Source organism: Leguminivora glycinivorella, chromosome 6 (assembly GCF_023078275.1).
Source record: "Leguminivora glycinivorella isolate SPB_JAAS2020 chromosome 6, LegGlyc_1.1, whole genome shotgun sequence".
Lineage (NCBI taxonomy): Eukaryota > Metazoa > Arthropoda > Insecta > Lepidoptera > Tortricidae > Leguminivora > Leguminivora glycinivorella.
In genome coordinates, this window is record NC_062976.1 from 8,803,531 (window position 1) to 8,820,806 (window position 17,276).

The following is a 17,276-nucleotide window of genomic DNA, read 5'->3' on the forward strand; positions in this document are numbered from 1 at the left end:
AAATGCTAATCCGATTTCAATGCGGTCTTCAGTTTTCAACTACAAATTTATCTGTCTTTGATTAAAAAAAACTCGTATATCGACATTGTACATTTTGTCTGTCATTATTTGAAGTTATTCAGTGCGAGACGTAAATTTACTTTTTTTAAATTTTTTTCTTACTTTTCTTTCAAAATTTTTTTCTTTGTATTTTTTTTAAATTACACGAATCACCTTTCATTTGAGATACGTTTTGTCAAAATCGGACTACACAATAAAAAGATAGAATTTTTTTAATTTTCATAAAACACCTCGCTACGCTCGGCTTCCTAAGGGATGAAATTTCGATATCCTCGGAAAAAATCGTTTACTATGATGTCTACTATCACCATGCAAAGCGGCTTGCTTCCATCCAAAAGTGCAGCTTTTTTTTCATAACTAGTATGACTAGAAGTCGCATGGTATTTATGCCAGATCATTTGGCCGGGTCCTTCACCGTGCCAGAACAGTGCAAAGTGGTAAAAAAAAACAAAAAATGGTTCTAGAGGCAATCTGTCATTTTTACCAGTAAAAGATGAGGTTGAGGGTCTAAATAGCCATGGAAAAATAATGCCATGACATGAGGTGGGTTCCGTACCCTACCATTCGATCTTGAAAGTAATTTTTTTAGTTTTTCGTAAATAACTCGTAAACGGTGGCCCACAGCAAAAAATATATATGTTTAACAGAAAATATCTACATAAAATATCCTACAAGAATGGTTATGTACGTTTTTTCGATATGATCAATATACACAATAGAATAGAATAGAAATATTTTTTCCCCTCACTAGCTCGGAAACACGTGTTTTGTCCTTTAATACCAGCGGGTAAAAACGCATTTTATCCACTAGTGGGTAAAGTAATTTGACCTTGAATAAAGTCAAATACACTGCTTTAAAATTGATAAAAGCAGGTGAATCTGGTAATAAAGATGATTTACCACCTGTGGAACTACTGGAAGCAGTGATAAACGCATTTTTTTGCCTTGTAGTTTCCTCGCTATAGTGAGGGGAAAAGTTTTGTGTTACACTCGGGTGCAAATGTATTTTACTTCTCGTGTGTTAAAAAACTCGCAAGTTCAGGATTCTACTCTCGAACCACTCGCTTCGCTCGTGGTTCAACTATAGAATCCTTACACTCGCTCGTTTTTCAATTCCACACTCGGCGTTAAACTCGGTGTTGGTCATGATTAGAGAAGCATCTGAGTTCTTTCCAGGTTGACTCATGGACCTACTCCAAAATCCTGCCAGCTCTTGGACCATAATCATTGCAAAAAAACACTTCAGTCCTTTAGTACATGATCCTCTTGACACGGCGGCAAGTGATTGGAGAGTCGAGTAGGTAGATAGGTACTTCCCTATGGGCCTATCGGTTTTATAAACACACATACCTACAACAAGTAGGCGCGAACAATTTATACTTACTTTTCTATGATTCAACTTCACATCATATTTTATTTTTCTAATATTCAACTAGGTAGATAAAAAAAGTGAAAAACAACAACATAATTATTTTTAAACAAATTTAAAAAAAAAACGGAGCTGGGTCTCGAACCTGAGATCTCAAAAATGCAAGTCAAATACTGAACCCCTGAGCCAAAAAACGAGGTGCCGCCGCCTCAAAATATTGAATCATATTCAGATATGGTTACTCGGCAATGTAATTAATTATTATCTCACTAGACGGCACTTTTAAACATTGAAAATAGCGCCATCTGTAAATAACTCGAAAACTAAGAGGTACCAGCGACGATAACTCGCGTTAAGTAGGCCGTGTAGCGATGTACTGAGTTACCAATCTTCCTTTATTTATCTATGGTTAGCATGTAGTGTTTGCGTAGAGGCTCGATCGACAACCAGTTTTTCCACGTTCTGACCCAATATTGTCTGAAGTCAGTCACTGCCCGTCTTACTCAGTGCTTCATCGTGTTTATTGTGCCATGATGTTGCTGAAGAAATTGTGCCGGACACATGCGCTTAACATTTTTAGGACATACAGTGTAAATGGAGGCAAGGGGGGACCACCTAAAATTTTAATTACCGGTAAGTTGGACTTAAATACTGGAATTATGTATTGCTGGTAACGACGAATGTTTATTAAAGGGACCGGCTGGAATTTTTTGGAATATAAGATCGAAAGAAATTATATGGGACGTTTAGTATATTGAACTGCTATTCCCCAATTCCCCACAGGGATCCGTGTGAAACTTTTTGAGCATGTAATACTTATTTTTAACAAGCAGAAACGTCTGCTAACGATTCTAAACATTTTTATATTAAAGGAAAAAATGGAAAAATTTACGCTTCCGGCGGGACTTGAACCCGCATCATTTGCAATCCGTGCAAGGCTCTTAACCAATTGGGCTACGGAAGCCACGCCGGACATCGCAAATTAAGCGTAAATTTTTCCATTTTTTCCTTTAATATAAACATGTAATACTTACCTATTATTGTAGGTACATACCATGGTTCTAATAATGATATACCTACTAACTATGGCTCTATCGTATATTCTTCGTCACTTTTAAATGTAAATATAAATCAGAAATTCAACGAAAACTGAGACTCTTGAGAAAGTGAAATGCACCTTATGCCATAACTATGTTCACTCACCGTATCGTTAATCACGTACGTACTGACCAAACTATGTTTACCTACGTCAAGTATGGCAGTTTGAAGGGATACCTTATACCTATGATTCTGTATTATTCATTTAACCCCCGACGCAAAAACGACGGGGTGTTAAAAGATTTTTTTTTTTAATTTATAATAAACTGGCCAGTGATTCACCTTCGTCTCACCTGAAGTTTGACGTGTCTGTCTATCTGTGTGTGTGTCTATCTGCGGCATTGTATCTCCCGAACGGATGAACCGATTTAGATTTATTTTATCTTTTGTTGAAAGCTGAGTTAGTCAGGACTTCAGGAGTGTTCTTAGCCATGTTTTATGAAAATCGGTTCACTATGTCGAAAGTTTTTTCTATTGGGTTGGCACAAAAGTAATGAGACACTTGGTTTACGTTTTATATTTTTTATTATTATTACAATACAAAAATCTTAGTCGATGATGTAATCACCAATATCACCATTAGCATCTATGACTTCTTGCCAACGATCCGGCAAAGTTTGGATGCCTTTCGCCCAGAACTCTGATGGCTGTGCCTCGAAAAAGTTGTTCAACTCCATGGAAATCATTGAATTGTTTACCCCGCAAATGTCGTTTCAGGGCTCTAAACAAATGAAAGTCTGATGGTGCGGGGTCTGGAGAATAAGGTGGGTGGGGTATCGTCTCCCAGCCCAAGTTCTGCAGCTGTTGGCGAACGGTAGATGCGACATGAGGTCGAGCGTTATCATGTAGTAAAATTACAGTGGCTCGTCTTCGTCGTTTTTTCTTGATAGCAGAAGATAGTTCGGTGAGCTGTGTTGAATATTTGTTAGCGTTTACAGTTTCATTGTGTAATAGTTTATGAAACAGCATGCCTTGCGAGTCCCAGAAACAACAAAGCAAAACTTTTAAGCGGTTCTTTTGACTGAGCTTCGGTTGAGTTGGTGGCGTTTCTTCTCGAGGCAGCCAAAAAGCACGACGTGTATCGTTCTCATAATAAATCCATGATTCATCTCCCGTAACCAGATCAGTCAAAAACTCTTTACGTCGGGGTCGCAGCAAAAGTGATTGACAGATGGCGACACGGACTGCACGACCGGCGTCGGTAAGGATGTGCGTGCGGTACCCATCGAGCCAAAACTTTTCGATACCCAAGCTCATGCAGATGGTATTCCACAGCGTGGTGACTGCAGTTAAGTGCTTCCGCTAATTCACGAGTAGTAGCATCAGGATTCGACTGTAGTTCGCGGCGTAAATCGTCATCATTGAATGCAGGTGGTCGCCCTGAGCGTGACTGACTTTCAAGGCTCCTGCCTCCTGATTTAAAACGGTCAAACCATCTGGACACCGTGGCATGGCTTGTACTTCCAGCGCCCAATGCAGTGTTGATATTGTCAACCGCAGCTCGCGCACTGTAGCCTAACAAGTACTCGTAGAAGTAAAGTGTTCGAACTTGTCGCTCGTCCATTTTATTTCAATCTAACTAAACCAATCACGAGGGCGGCTTTATATACCCTCACATTAGAAGTACCTAGAATGTTCTACAACATACTAGAATATTATCGAAAACAATTAACTTAAGAAAGGAAATGTATAGAGTTTTGTAGAGTGTATCATTACTTTTGTGCCAACCCAATATATTTTGAGTTTGTTTACTAATATCGTTCAGTCTGTGTAGTCAGATTTCAGGTTTCGTCCAATGGGGGATGGGGCGGTATGGCATTGACAGTATCCAAATCCATGGACATATCATCGCTTGGCATAATTGATCCTAGGGTCAAACTAAGCTGGGTCTTAACTTGGTAAATTGTTGAAATATACATTGTAGACCCTGATTCCTATTAAAGAAAATTATTAATTAAAAATTACTACACTTATTTTAATCACACAGAATTCAGAAACGTCTGCGAGCGATACTTAATGTTTTTAAATTAAAGGAAAAATTAAAAAATTCACAATCAAATTCAGACCTCCGCACCGGCAATGCAGAAGGTCGCAGGTTTGAATCCTGACGGAGGTGTGCTTTTTTCGTTTGGTTTCCTACTATTTTCAGAAAACCATTTCTCCGACGCCAAGTCGTTATTAAGCATACATAGACGAGCCATGCTGTTTTTCAACCCATGATGGTCTCTACCATTCAAGATGGAAAAGTAAAAGACTTCAACGCAATACATTTTTCACCACACCAACTGGTAAAGGCTTACTTTGCTATTCGAAAACAGATAGCAAAATTGCATTTTATCCACAAGAGTGCAAAGTAATTTCATACAAATTTTAACTTGATGTCTTGAGCTAGCTACTTATAGTATAATTTACGTGTAAATGATGATTTTGAATCATAAATATTGATTAGATTGATAGACTTGATTTAGTTTGATGTTCTATAGTCAGAATTTTGTTCGTGTTGGTGTGGTGAAAAATTTTGTGTTTCACTCGGTGGCAAAGTTTGTTTAACCTTTGTGCCTTGAAACCCTCGCAACGCTCAAGATTCCACTTTTTGAACCACTCGCTACGCTCGCGGTTCAATATTGGAATCTTTCGCTTGCTCGGGTATCAATATTGGCACGTGCAGTTAAACAACAACTTTGCCCCCTTGTAAAACAAATAACTATTGCGCATTAGTATCACATAGTTGTTTACTTGAGCTAGTAACTAGAGACGACGTAGCGCAAATAATAGTTATTTGTTATACAAGGGGGCAGTTGTATTTTAACGCCGAGTGTGGAATTGAAAAACGAGCAAGTGAAAGGATTCTATAGTTGAACCACGAGCGAAGCGAGTGGTTCGAGAATAGAATCCTGAACTTGCGAGTTTTTTAACACACGAGAAGTAAAATACATTTGCACCCGAGTGTAACACAAAACTTTTCCTCTCACTATAGCGAGGAAACTACAACCCTACAACGCAAAAAATGCGTTTATCACTGCTTCCAGTAGTTCCACAGGTGGTAAATCATCTTTATTACTAGATTCACCTACTTTTATCAATTTTAAAGCAGTTAATTTGACTTTATTCAAGGTCAAATTACTTTACCCACTAGTGGATAAAATGCGTTTTTACCCGCTGGTATTAAAGGACAAAACACGTGTTTCCGAGCTAGTGAGGGGAAAACATGTTTACTCTTACTGGGAAATATTTTAAACGTTTTGTTTGTCCAATATTTAGAGCCATGTGGTCGTTCCACGGTATTTTGCCTTGAAGTGATGTTAATACGTAATATTAATAATCGCATGTCTTAGCATCTTTCCAGATTATATTTTTGCCGCTTTCAAGTAAATGTCAATGTCCCATGACGTCCAATGATGGACTTTTGTCTGCAACAAATGTTTTTTCACCACCCCAACCGGTAAATGCTTACTTGGCACTCTCTTATGGCTTTATTTAGATACAAGGTTGTATCAGATATTTTTGCGGTCTGCGTTTTGTGCGATATTATTGCATTTATTGCCGGTGACTGTAGAAACAGGTACAAGAGTTTAGTGTACTATACAAACATTTTCTTGGAAATGATAAATTAAGGTTTATATTGCTCTTATTTATTTTAATTTGCCATTCCAGCTAGATTCGGATATTTGAAATTGCTAGAAAATGTACGATGTCATGTCTAAATAACACATCCTAGGGTAGGTATCTAACATCACACCTAATTCGTTAAGTATCATTATAATACAATACCAATTCCGGAATAGACATTTGTTGCATTTTTTCTTGCAACTCTTGCAAATTATAGGTAGCAACGACATTGCTTGCAATAATAAACTATTCACCTAGATAGTCTGTTAAAGTGGAAACGATCTTTAGGTAACTTTTAATAATTGCTTCAATATATTCAATAGACGTTAAATTCTTCTATGTTCGTAATAAGAAGGCTTGTTGATCGATATCGATCGCACAATATAATTATTATTATGATGGACTTTTGTCTGCAACAAATGTTTTTTCACCACCCCAACCGGTAAATGCTTACTTGGCACTCTCTTATGGCTTTATTTAGATACAAGGTTGTATCAGATATTTTTGCGGTCTTCGTTTTGTGCGATATTATTGCATTTATTGCCGGTGACTGTAGAAATAGGTACAAGAGTTTAGTGTACTATACAAACATTTTCTTGGAAATGATAAATTAAGGTTTATATTGCTCTTATTTATTTTAATTTGCCATTCCAGCTAGATTCGGATATTTGAAATTGCTAGAAAATGTACGATGTCATGTCTAAATAACACATCCTAGGGTAGGTATCTAACATCACACCTAATTCGTTAAGTATCATTATAATATAATACCAATTCTGGACTAGACATTTGTTGCATTTTTTCTTGCAACTCTTGCAAATAATAGTTTATTGTTGCAAGCAACGACATTGCTTGCAATAATAAACTATTCACCTAGATAGTCTGTTAAAGTGGAAACGATCTTTAGGTAACTTTAATAATTGCTTCAATATATTCAATAGACGTTAAATTCTTCTATGTTCGTAATAAGAAGGCTTGTTAATCGATATCGATCGCACAATATAATTATTATTATGAATTTCCTTGTCTCGACCGCCTCGTTCTATCTCTAAGACGCAAGCGACCATGATGCTATAGTATTGACGCCTATACCTAGTCCTCGTCCCTTTCTAATGCTATACAGTGTTCCTACGTATGTATATAATCGTCGTTAACGAATTATTACGTTGCAGGAGGCCTAGGTCAACTCGGCGTTGAATGCGCCAAGTATCTTCGAGGAAAATACGGCCAGGAAAATGTCATCCTCTCAGATATTATCAAGCCAACTCCAGATGTCGTCAGAGACGGCCCTTACATCTTCGCTGACATCCTCGACTTCAAAGGCCTGCAGAAAATCGTCGTCAACCACAGAGTCGACTGGATGATCCATTTCTCGGCATTACTCAGCGCTATTGGAGAACAGAACGTTCCTTTAGCTGTCAGAGTGAACATAGAAGGAATGCATAATGTTATAGAACTGGCGAAGCAGTATAAATTAAGAATCTTTGTACCCAGCACAATTGGAGCCTTTGGCCCTGATTCTCCTAGAAACCCTACTCCTAATGTAACTGTACAGAGACCTAGAACAATTTATGGCGTGTCGAAAGTACACGCTGAGTTAATAGGAGAATATTATTTTTATAAGTTTGGGTTGGACTTCCGGTGCTTGAGGTTCCCGGGAGTTATCTCTAGCGACCCACCTGGCGGTGGCACCACCGGTAAGAATTAGTTTCCATTAATTTGTCAGGTCTTAAAAAAACAAAACACCATCGCTAATAAATTGCATGGATGATGTTTGGTTTCAGTTCAGCTCATACAGAGGGTGCCTGTACCTTCCCAATTAGCGTAATTGCGACAAATTGACACACTCTTGTACCTCCTGAGATCACTGAGAACGTCTATAATGCGTCCAAAATATATCATGGAGACTTATGTCTTCCGTTTTTCATTGGTGCATAATTCTTCATAATTTACATAATATGTCACATCACATTAAATAAATCTACCTAGTTGTACCCAGCCAGCAGAAAGATACGCTAACCATAAAATAATAGACCTGTTTCTCCATTTCCAGACTACGCCATAGCAATCTTCCATGATCTCATCCGCAAGGGCAACTACGAGTGCTACCTGAAGCCTGACACACGTCTCCCTATGATGCACGTGCGAGATGCCCTGCGAGCCCTCTCCCAGTTCCTTGAGACTCCCAACGAACTCCTCAACAGGAGAGTCTACAATGTCACCTCTATGAGCTTCACGCCGGAAGAATTGTCTGATAAAATATCTAAATATCTTCCTGATTTGAAGATCACGTACCGCCCTGACAGCAGGCAGGATATTGGTAAGATACCTGGAATCCTAAAGTGGTCTAGTCGTACGCTCTTGTGGTCGAGGCGCTGGTGGCCTAGCGGTAAGAGCGTGAGTCTTTGCCTTTGGCTAGTCTGTGGCCAAGAGTAAGCCCATTTATAATATAAAAAAATAAAATAAAGACTTTCAATCCGGGTTCGAACCTCGGCTCGTACATACCAATGAGTTTTTCGTAACTATGTGCGAAATGTCATTTGATATTTATTTACCAGTTGCTTTTCCATGAAGGAAAACATCTTGAGGAAACCTTAGTAACTCCAATAAGGCCTAGTTACCCTCTGGGATTGAAGGTTAGATGTCAGGTGCTTTCATAAAACTAGTAAGTATCTACGCCAAAGCTTGGGATTAGTTGTCAAAGCGGACACCAGGCTCCCATGAGCCGTGGCGAATGCCGGGATAACGCAAAGAGGATGATGATGAAAGAGAACCTAAAATTTGGTATGGAAGCCATTGCAACATTACCACGAAGCACGAACACAATGGAAAGGTCCCTCGCTATTACGAGCTAGCAAAGTCGTTGTTGCATTTTCGTTTGTTTTGATATCTAAATGCTTGCATGTTTATTTTATTATTTGAAACTGCAGCATTATTTATGGCTACTTATTTTGTAAGTATATTACAATAATGTGGCCTTACTAAACGTCGAAGGCTAGCAACCGGAAAGTAGGTTAAGTTATGCTGATATGGTTGCACCGTGAAATTCTAGATAATGCATCAGTTTATGTTCGCTGGCACGGTAAAATCTGCCTGAACATCGTAAATGCCTACCTAGATAGTTTGTGAAGTTCAATTCTACACTTCATGAAACAGGTTAATAATCAGAAATAATGTCTGTATCTTATTTTCCGCTTCCGTCTCACAGAAACGGTTGAATTAATTCGTAGTAAGGAAAAACTAGAAATGTTTTCTAAAGTTTTCTTTCGTAATTTAGGTGAAGCTTTACAAAATAATACCGAATTCGTTCATTACAAGTGAACCAATGTTTGATTGTTATCCAGGCTAATTTACCGATATCTATTGATTGTATTCAAACTTAAATAATGTGTACCTATAATAGGTTTTTCACCATACTAACTGGTAAAGTCCCTCTCGATTCTTTATAAACGGATTGGATAGTTGCATTTTATCCACAAGACTGCAAAATAGGTAATTTCATACATATTTTAACTTGATGCTCAAAGCTGGCTGGTGGAATTGATTTAGTTTGATCTTTTACAGTTAATTTTTTCCTCTTGTGAGACATGGTAGCAATAGCCCTAGCGACTTTCTCTACCGGGTGAAATTGATATGATTCATTATTATGTACCCATTTCTCCATACTAATTCCTTGCAAATTTGCATACATATTAATGAACTCGATACCAGAATTTACACATTTTTTTGCCGAATTCGATATAAGTCCCATAGTAAAAGTTGATCGTATTCGTAATCATGAATAGATCCAGAAAATATTATTTTGTATTACCAATTTTGTTTCACCCGGTAGAATTTAATTAGAAGCAGACAGATGGCACAAGTACCTGCACATTTTTAACCCCCGACGCAAAAACGACGGGGTGTTATAAGTTTGACGTGTCTGTCTGTCTGTCTGTCTGTCTGTCTGTCTGTCTGTATGTCTGTTTGTCTGTCTGTATGTGTGTCTGTCTGTGGCACCGTAGCTCCCGAACGGGTGAACCGATTTCGATTTAGTTTTTTTGTTTAAAAGCTGAGTTAGTCGGGAGTGTTCTTAGCCATGTTTCATGAAAATCGGTCCACTATGTCGCGGTCGGGGGTTTTTTCAAAATTTTAATTTTGTTAAATACAAGTAGCTCCAACCAAAGACCTTTACAGTAGGCCTAGCACATGATTGCCGCGAGAGTATGTCGCCGCGAGATAGACTACCCGTCCTTATGTCATTAATACAGTTAGAAGAAGACGTGTGATCTATCTCGCGGCGACATACTCCCACGGCCATCATGTGCTAGGCCTACAGGGGACAGCGGAATCACATTTTTTGCCATACTAAATTGAACCTTATCACTGAGACAGAAAGGTGATCGTATCAGACTAGCGAAAACGGTCCACATGAGAGGGCATTGTTTGGGCTGGTGGGGATCTCGCACTTGTGGCCAGTGTTAATGAGGTTACCATAGTAGTAGTATTTTTATCTGTATATTACCTGACTTTATAACTTCTTATATTATTTTAGTGTTAATTCAAACTAGGGTTTCGATATATTTCAAAGAATTGGAAAATAATTATAATGTAATTATTTTGATGCCAATAAATCAAAGATTTGTATAATTAAAAAATACCTTCAATTGGGTATTAGTAGATTTGGTAGTGACTAGTAACTTTGAAAATTGACTGGTATCCCCAATGTATGACAGTGATGACGTCACTGAATAATGTTGACATTGTCAGTAAGTGCGAGAGGGACACCAGCCCAAACAATGACCTCTCATGTGGACACACTTTTTGACCTTACTACTCAATCTAGTTTAATAATTCTAAATCTATGGCTCAAAGGCCCAAGCTAGCTTTTAGGGTTGCTAGTGCTCATTTTTAAGCATTTTTAATCTAACTAAAATATTTCACGTTACAGCGGACTCCTGGCCCCAAGTGTTCGATGACAGCGAGGCTCGTCGCGACTGGAGCTGGAAACCTGAGGTGAACCTCGACGACTTGGTGGCTCTTATGATGAAGGAAGTCAAGGAGAAGATCGCTGCTAACGGATTTTGAGTTCACATAATTATGCAGTCTTTGTAATGCTGTAAGAGGCGTGAGTGCACGCTCATATTGCGCGTGCAGAGGGCGTGCGGCGTGCATGTCAAACAATGAGGAGGCACACTGACAATTTATCCCGCCAGGCGGCGCCTGTGGTAGTGTTTAGGCATGTCACTGTCATTCATATGTGAGAGAGATAAAAAACATATCATCTCGCTATCACGTATGAAATTCTTTATTTGTGCAAAGGACTAATAGGGTGGCGCCATCTGTCATAACCTTGGAGTGTGCCTTCTCATTGGAGCTCATATAAGTGTCCCGAGTTGACGCACGCTCGCCGCCCCGCCGAACGCTCCGCTCCGAGCGTCCACTCAGGCCTTACATTAACGATTTAAAAGTGGTGCAGCGATGCCTTAGCCTTTTCTTAAGCCTCCGCCACACATGATGGAGTTTTGAGAGCGCGGCGCGATGCAAGCGTGCCGCCAGCGCCCGCGCCCCGCTCACGCCACGCTTTCAAAACGCTCATGTGTGGCGGAGGCTTTAGGGAGGGCCGATTGCATCAAACCGTCTGCAATCGTAACTAGGCAACACATTGGTTAGAATTATTCTGTCACTACTGCTTGGCAAAAAAAGAGTAGAAATGGAACTATTATTTTCATTATAGATAGCAACACTACCTGTTCTCATACAAAAATGAATCAATAGTTGCCACATGGGCATTTTCGCGAAAAGATTCAAAACTTTTTTTTTCAAAATAGGTCAATTTAATGTTTTTCCTAGGTAGAATCACGAGCCCTTTCGATCCTACTAGGTAAAAAAAAGCGTCCCAAATTTAATTTTTCCACTTCGTTACCATTATGCAAAACGGTTTTCGTAGACGATGGCGCCCCTATTATTTTCTATGTAAACCGTTACCCCCTTATTCATAAACGTGCTCTAAAGTTATCAAGCCGATGAAGTTCGTTTGAAAATGAAAAATGAAAATGAAATATTTATTTTTCAAGTAGGCATATTACAATTTTGTTTGTCCTTTTCCATTACACATATACGTCGGAAAGGGACAAACGAACTTTATCCCTTGATAACTCGGCAAAAAGAATTGGAAGAACTTTATCCCTTTGAGCATGTTTATATGATATAAACATGCTCTAAACAGTCTTCTGTAACTATTGAGTCGCTTTTGTATGAGGACAGTAAGTGTAAACTTCCAATTCTTTTTGCCGAGCTTTAAGAACAACGTAATTTGGAGCTTATACATAGACAAGTTTTTCTATAGCTCCGCTCCAGTAACGTTATACCTATTAAAGTAAAATAATAGAGGAATAAGTATGGGAAGAGTTGTAACTCCATACATCAGTAAATGCGGGTTATTTGTATAGGCATAGTTAAGTGACGTCTAGCGACAATCACGCGTCAAATAGCGTGAATTATCAGTACCACTACTCGATACTAGGTGGCAACTGTGTATCGTCTGCCAAAAAAATAATATTAGAACAGTTTACAACTTATATTACAAGCAGAAGGAATTGAAAACAGAATACTGATAAATACTATTGTAATATTAGCTAAAAATTGGTGAGCATTAGATAAAACTGTCTATGGTATGGTTCTTTGAAGCCTGGCCACTAAGACGAATCGAGCCGAGTTGAATCGAGTTCTCATACATTTGAATGCGATTCGACGCGTCGCCAATGAACGCAGCAGAAAACGAAGGAGTCTCGACTCTGCGAATTGGTTTGTTAAGTTGGTAGCAATGTATTTACTGAACTGTAACAGCTTTTAGAAAAAACATATAAACACATTATAAAAAACCTAACCTAGGGTGCCGCCAGCAGCGGGGCAGGGCCCAAGCTGCCGGTGGTTAGGGCTGCAGAGAGGAACCGTCGGACTATCCGCGCTGTGTCCAAAATCGCTCGTCGTCAATAGCATGGTTCTGGAGAAACAGGTCGATCTATTATCACAATGTGGCTACAATAGTCCTGTCAATCCCAATAGAAGGTGCGTGGCACGGTTCTTTGAATGCCGTTAGCGGAACAACCGAAACATATGCCTGAGTGATTCTCTGGGACGGCGGCATGCTCATTGACAAGTAGCAGTACTGATAATTTACGCTAGTTGACGCGTGATTGTCGCTAGATGTCACTTAACTATGCCTATACAAATAACCCGCATTTACTGATGTAAGGAGTTACTTATTCCTCTATGGTAAAATTTAATTGTTGTTTCTTAGTTTCTTGACTATAATTTGATTCGATTAATGTCCGATACTGCGTAATCGCCTCTTCCAAAGACCTCCTCAGTTGCTCATTGGCAGGCTCACTCACGCTCTGACTCGCGAAGTCCCCGCCGTCGTTACCGGGATCAACCCGCGGTGCCTCCGGTGCCAGGTCGGGTTCGGGCACCGGGTCCGGCGACATGGCGGGCAAATCCGCCCCGAGGCGGGGTCCGCGCGAGCAGTGAGAGCTTCCTGGCGAAGCCGATCAAGTGTGGCGTCATCCAGTCGCTTTGACCGCTGAATGACGCGCACCTGATCCGATAGACGCTGCTCCGCTCGTCGCGACATCTATTGACAAGTAGCAGTACTGATAATTTACGCTAGTTGACGCGTGATTGTCGCTAGATGTCACTTAACTATGCCTATACAAATAACCCGCATTTACTGATGTAAGGAGTTACTTATTTGAATTGTTGTTTCTTAGTTTCTTGACTATAATTTGATTTCTATGGTAAAATTTAATTGTTGTTTCTTAGTTTCTTGACTATAATTTGATTCGATTAATGTCCGGTTTTTGAATTGGGACAATTGCTTACCCACCTAGGTATATGTATAATAATATTAATAATGCCGTCCATTTTCATACTTGTAGGTTTAAATTGTCCAAACCCTGTGCTCAACTGTGATTTACACATTTTATAATTATTTAAATGACCGTGGTGTTTCTTTAGTTAATAGTTATATATGTACATAATTAAATTTATTCACACTTGTTTTGTCTTATAAAAAATAACTAATAGCAGCGCAGTTATGGACGGTCTACCAAATCTGGGAACGTAGCCGAATGGCACAAACGCTCACGAAACGAAACGCTCGTAGATATCTATCTCTATCGCTCTTGCGTATTGGCGCGACAGAGCCAGACTACCTTTCGCGGCGTTTCGTTTTCGTATCGCATCGCAGAAATGCCATTCGGCTACGGCACCTGGGCACTAAAAAAACCACGAAATTCAAATCTTCGATAGGAATTAAACCATCGCCCCTACATTGTCAATAAATTTTTGAGTGTTATGGCTATGGCTCGTCGATGATTTCGCCAACGTCACGACACGTGACGACACGTCACGATACGTGACGACACGTTACAAGCACGTGACGACACGTTACAAGCACGTGACGACACGTTACAAGCACGTGTTTAATGAAGACAACTGGCCGGTGAGCCCTATGATTTTCATTTGCCGATTTTTTTTAATGCCATGATTTGGTTGTACATTAGTCTTTATCTACCTATAATGTTTTGTTTATATCCAAAGGTAAAAAATGCTCGAATAAAAACGCTTGAAATATGTAATCCATGACTTTATTGAAAAGCATACATAAAACAAATTAAGTAAAAATCCTTAACCTTAAGCATAGTGGATTTTTAGAAACTATTTTATTAATTAGCTGGTTAAAGCATTATCTGGTGAATGAAATAGTTAAATAAATGACTTAATATGCAATCTGTTTGCCAAACAGAAATATGTAAACATAGCCAAGCCTTTGCATGTCTATGTTGGTACCATGGCGAAAGGGTACCTACACACTTGCAGGGTCCTGAGACTCCGGAGTTCGTTGAAGGTGATATATTGATGGGAAATCCTTTTATGAGGTGTCTTTCTCGTCATTCTACTGTTTAAGTCGCGATTTAAATGAATCGGCACCATTTGTAGGTTAGTATAGCATATCTCTATGAAGTTAGGTAACTACGGTAGGTAACAGATGAGTGTTTGACAAACGATGTATACACATTAAACTAATTAGGAATCGTTATTTCAAATACCTCTAGTCTAAATATACATATAGCGATTTGTAATAAAAATAAAAAATAATTACATATGTACATCGTCGTTGTTATTCTTTTTTATTGTGACAAATTTTTATTTCTGGATCTTAAGAGGCCGTCACGATGGGTAAAAATTCAGTATCTGTCAAATTACCCCATTTACACACACTAACGCATGTCACACTCACCAACATACTTTTCGCACACTACCGCAATTTACTGGAAGAGGTCAGTGACCTAAGTGAGAGGAACTTAAGACAGGTCTATAGTTTCACTGAAGATCAGTTGTAACGTTAAAATCCCATCAAAACCAAAAAAGGGAAATATGAGCCAAGTTCAATATTATATATGCCTTGGTTGTTGGCGTCAACGACAAAAGCAGTGAGATCTAAACGGGTGCCAAGTTCAATGGCAGTCCTCAAAATGTTTTATGACAATTGATGACATAAAATATCATTTCTTATAACTTTTATAATAGAATAGAATATAATATAATTAATTTATTCGTTAACACACACACAAAATAAACGTTACAAATAATAAGACATAAACAAGAAGGAGATCCAACGAAATGGTCTAATCTTCCGATCAGACCATCCGGTGAAACAATCACGACAGGCACATAATATGTATGTCACAAATATCAATATAAGAGCCAAATTTAAGACGTTTATGTGAAATAGTTTTTGTTGTGGGGACGCCCATAGAGGCTCCAAATAGTTCGTGTAATATTATACACACGATGTTGTCTGCCAGTTCGGTTACTTGAACTTGGCTTGACACGCTGCCGCGTGTTTAGATTGCGGACAGTGTCAATTTAGTGTTACCATCTCACACGAATTAACTTCGATTATTTTTCAAAATAAATTTGTGCAAACACCATATAAAATCAAAACAACTCTGGTGTAAAAAACAGTGCTTCGTTTATTCTAATTATAAATGGTTAAACCCTTTTCCGAATGAATTAAAATAATTCACTGTTCCTGATCGGTTTAGCCATTATAACATCCGTTATAAATGCACTGAGACAAAGGTTGAGGTTATGTATGAACAGAGGTTGACAGTCAGTTTACATGTAAAATTGTTACCATATATAGAATTCTTCATTAAAATAATAATTTTCAAAATTTAGTTAAAGTTGTCTGAATCTAAGGTTACGTGCCCCGTGTGCAAACACCATTTAAAAATTATATTGAACGTAAGAAGGTAAGTCATACAGAACAATTTTGTGATAAGATAATATATTATTACAATTAATAATTTCGCCATTTACGTAAATAATCGTTTATAGAATATAATTATAATGATTAGTTCTGTTAGTTTTTTCATACGCCACACTGAATGTCTCTTGGCGAAAGAGAATGTTACACACACTGACACACTAAATAATGTGACCAGTATAATAAAAATAAAGTCCAACGAGTTAAAATTAATTTTAAAACTCTTTCATTTTAATAAAGTTTAGAAGACAAAAAATACCTATATTTCTTATCATTGTATTAAAGTTACATATATTTTTTTTATTTCTCAACAATAATAAGTAGTAAACAACACAAAAAAAACGATTTTAAACTGAGACTCTTTTAGACGTGACGATATTTATTTACCTTATTACTTTTGAATACATTCATAGCACTGGCAATCTTTTTGTATCCGTATATGATTTCCAGTGTCAAAAACAAATGTCATTGGAGCAAATTTGGCGACACGTCCGCTCCGAACGAGCCCGATCGGGCGTCTGACTCAATAGAATCTGTTCGCAGTTTTGACGTTTGTATGGAAAATTTACGAAAGTTTATATTCAACATTGATTTTATTCGTTCTCTTTGTAAGGAAAAATATGAAAAGGTAATAATTCTGTAGTCCAGTTATCTAGCTTATAAAATAACATTATTTTAAAACTAAAACACGGTCGTACATATTCAAATTTATGAAGATGCCGACAGGGGCCGACCGCATTTTAGTTACAACTTTAAGTAAGTATGTATCTAAAATTGGAAGTGTTTCCTAATTTGTATTACACACTATTTTGCATACACATACTT

The 17,276-nt window shown here is 38.3% G+C and overlaps 1 protein-coding gene across 1 annotated transcript; it reads left to right on the forward strand.

The window, feature by feature from the left end:
- Positions 1-1,874: 1,874 nt before the first annotated feature.
- On the forward strand, positions 1,875-12,269 carry LOC125227241 (L-threonine 3-dehydrogenase, mitochondrial). The gene is made up of 4 exons (XM_048131504.1): positions 1,875-2,062; positions 7,309-7,833; positions 8,190-8,456; positions 11,067-12,269. Exons 1-4 carry the CDS (start codon positions 1,960-1,962, stop codon positions 11,201-11,203), a joined length of 1,032 nt encoding a protein of 343 aa, XP_047987461.1. The 5' UTR covers positions 1,875-1,959; the 3' UTR covers positions 11,204-12,269.
- Positions 12,270-17,276: the final 5,007 nt, after the last annotated feature.

What these genes read in the sequence shown, in the direction of transcription:
- LOC125227241 (XM_048131504.1), top strand. Translation starts at nt 1,960, where the DNA reads ATGATGTTGCTGAAGAAATTGTGCCGGACACATGCGCTTAACATTTTT. An exon ending in ACCTGGCGGTGGCACCACCG is followed by an intron (nt 7,834 to 8,189) that starts GTAAGAATTAGT and finishes CTCCATTTCCAG; the next exon opens with ACTACGCCATAGCAATCTTC. An exon ending in TGACAGCAGGCAGGATATTG is followed by an intron (nt 8,457 to 11,066) that starts GTAAGATACCTG and finishes TTCACGTTACAG; the next exon opens with CGGACTCCTGGCCCCAAGTG.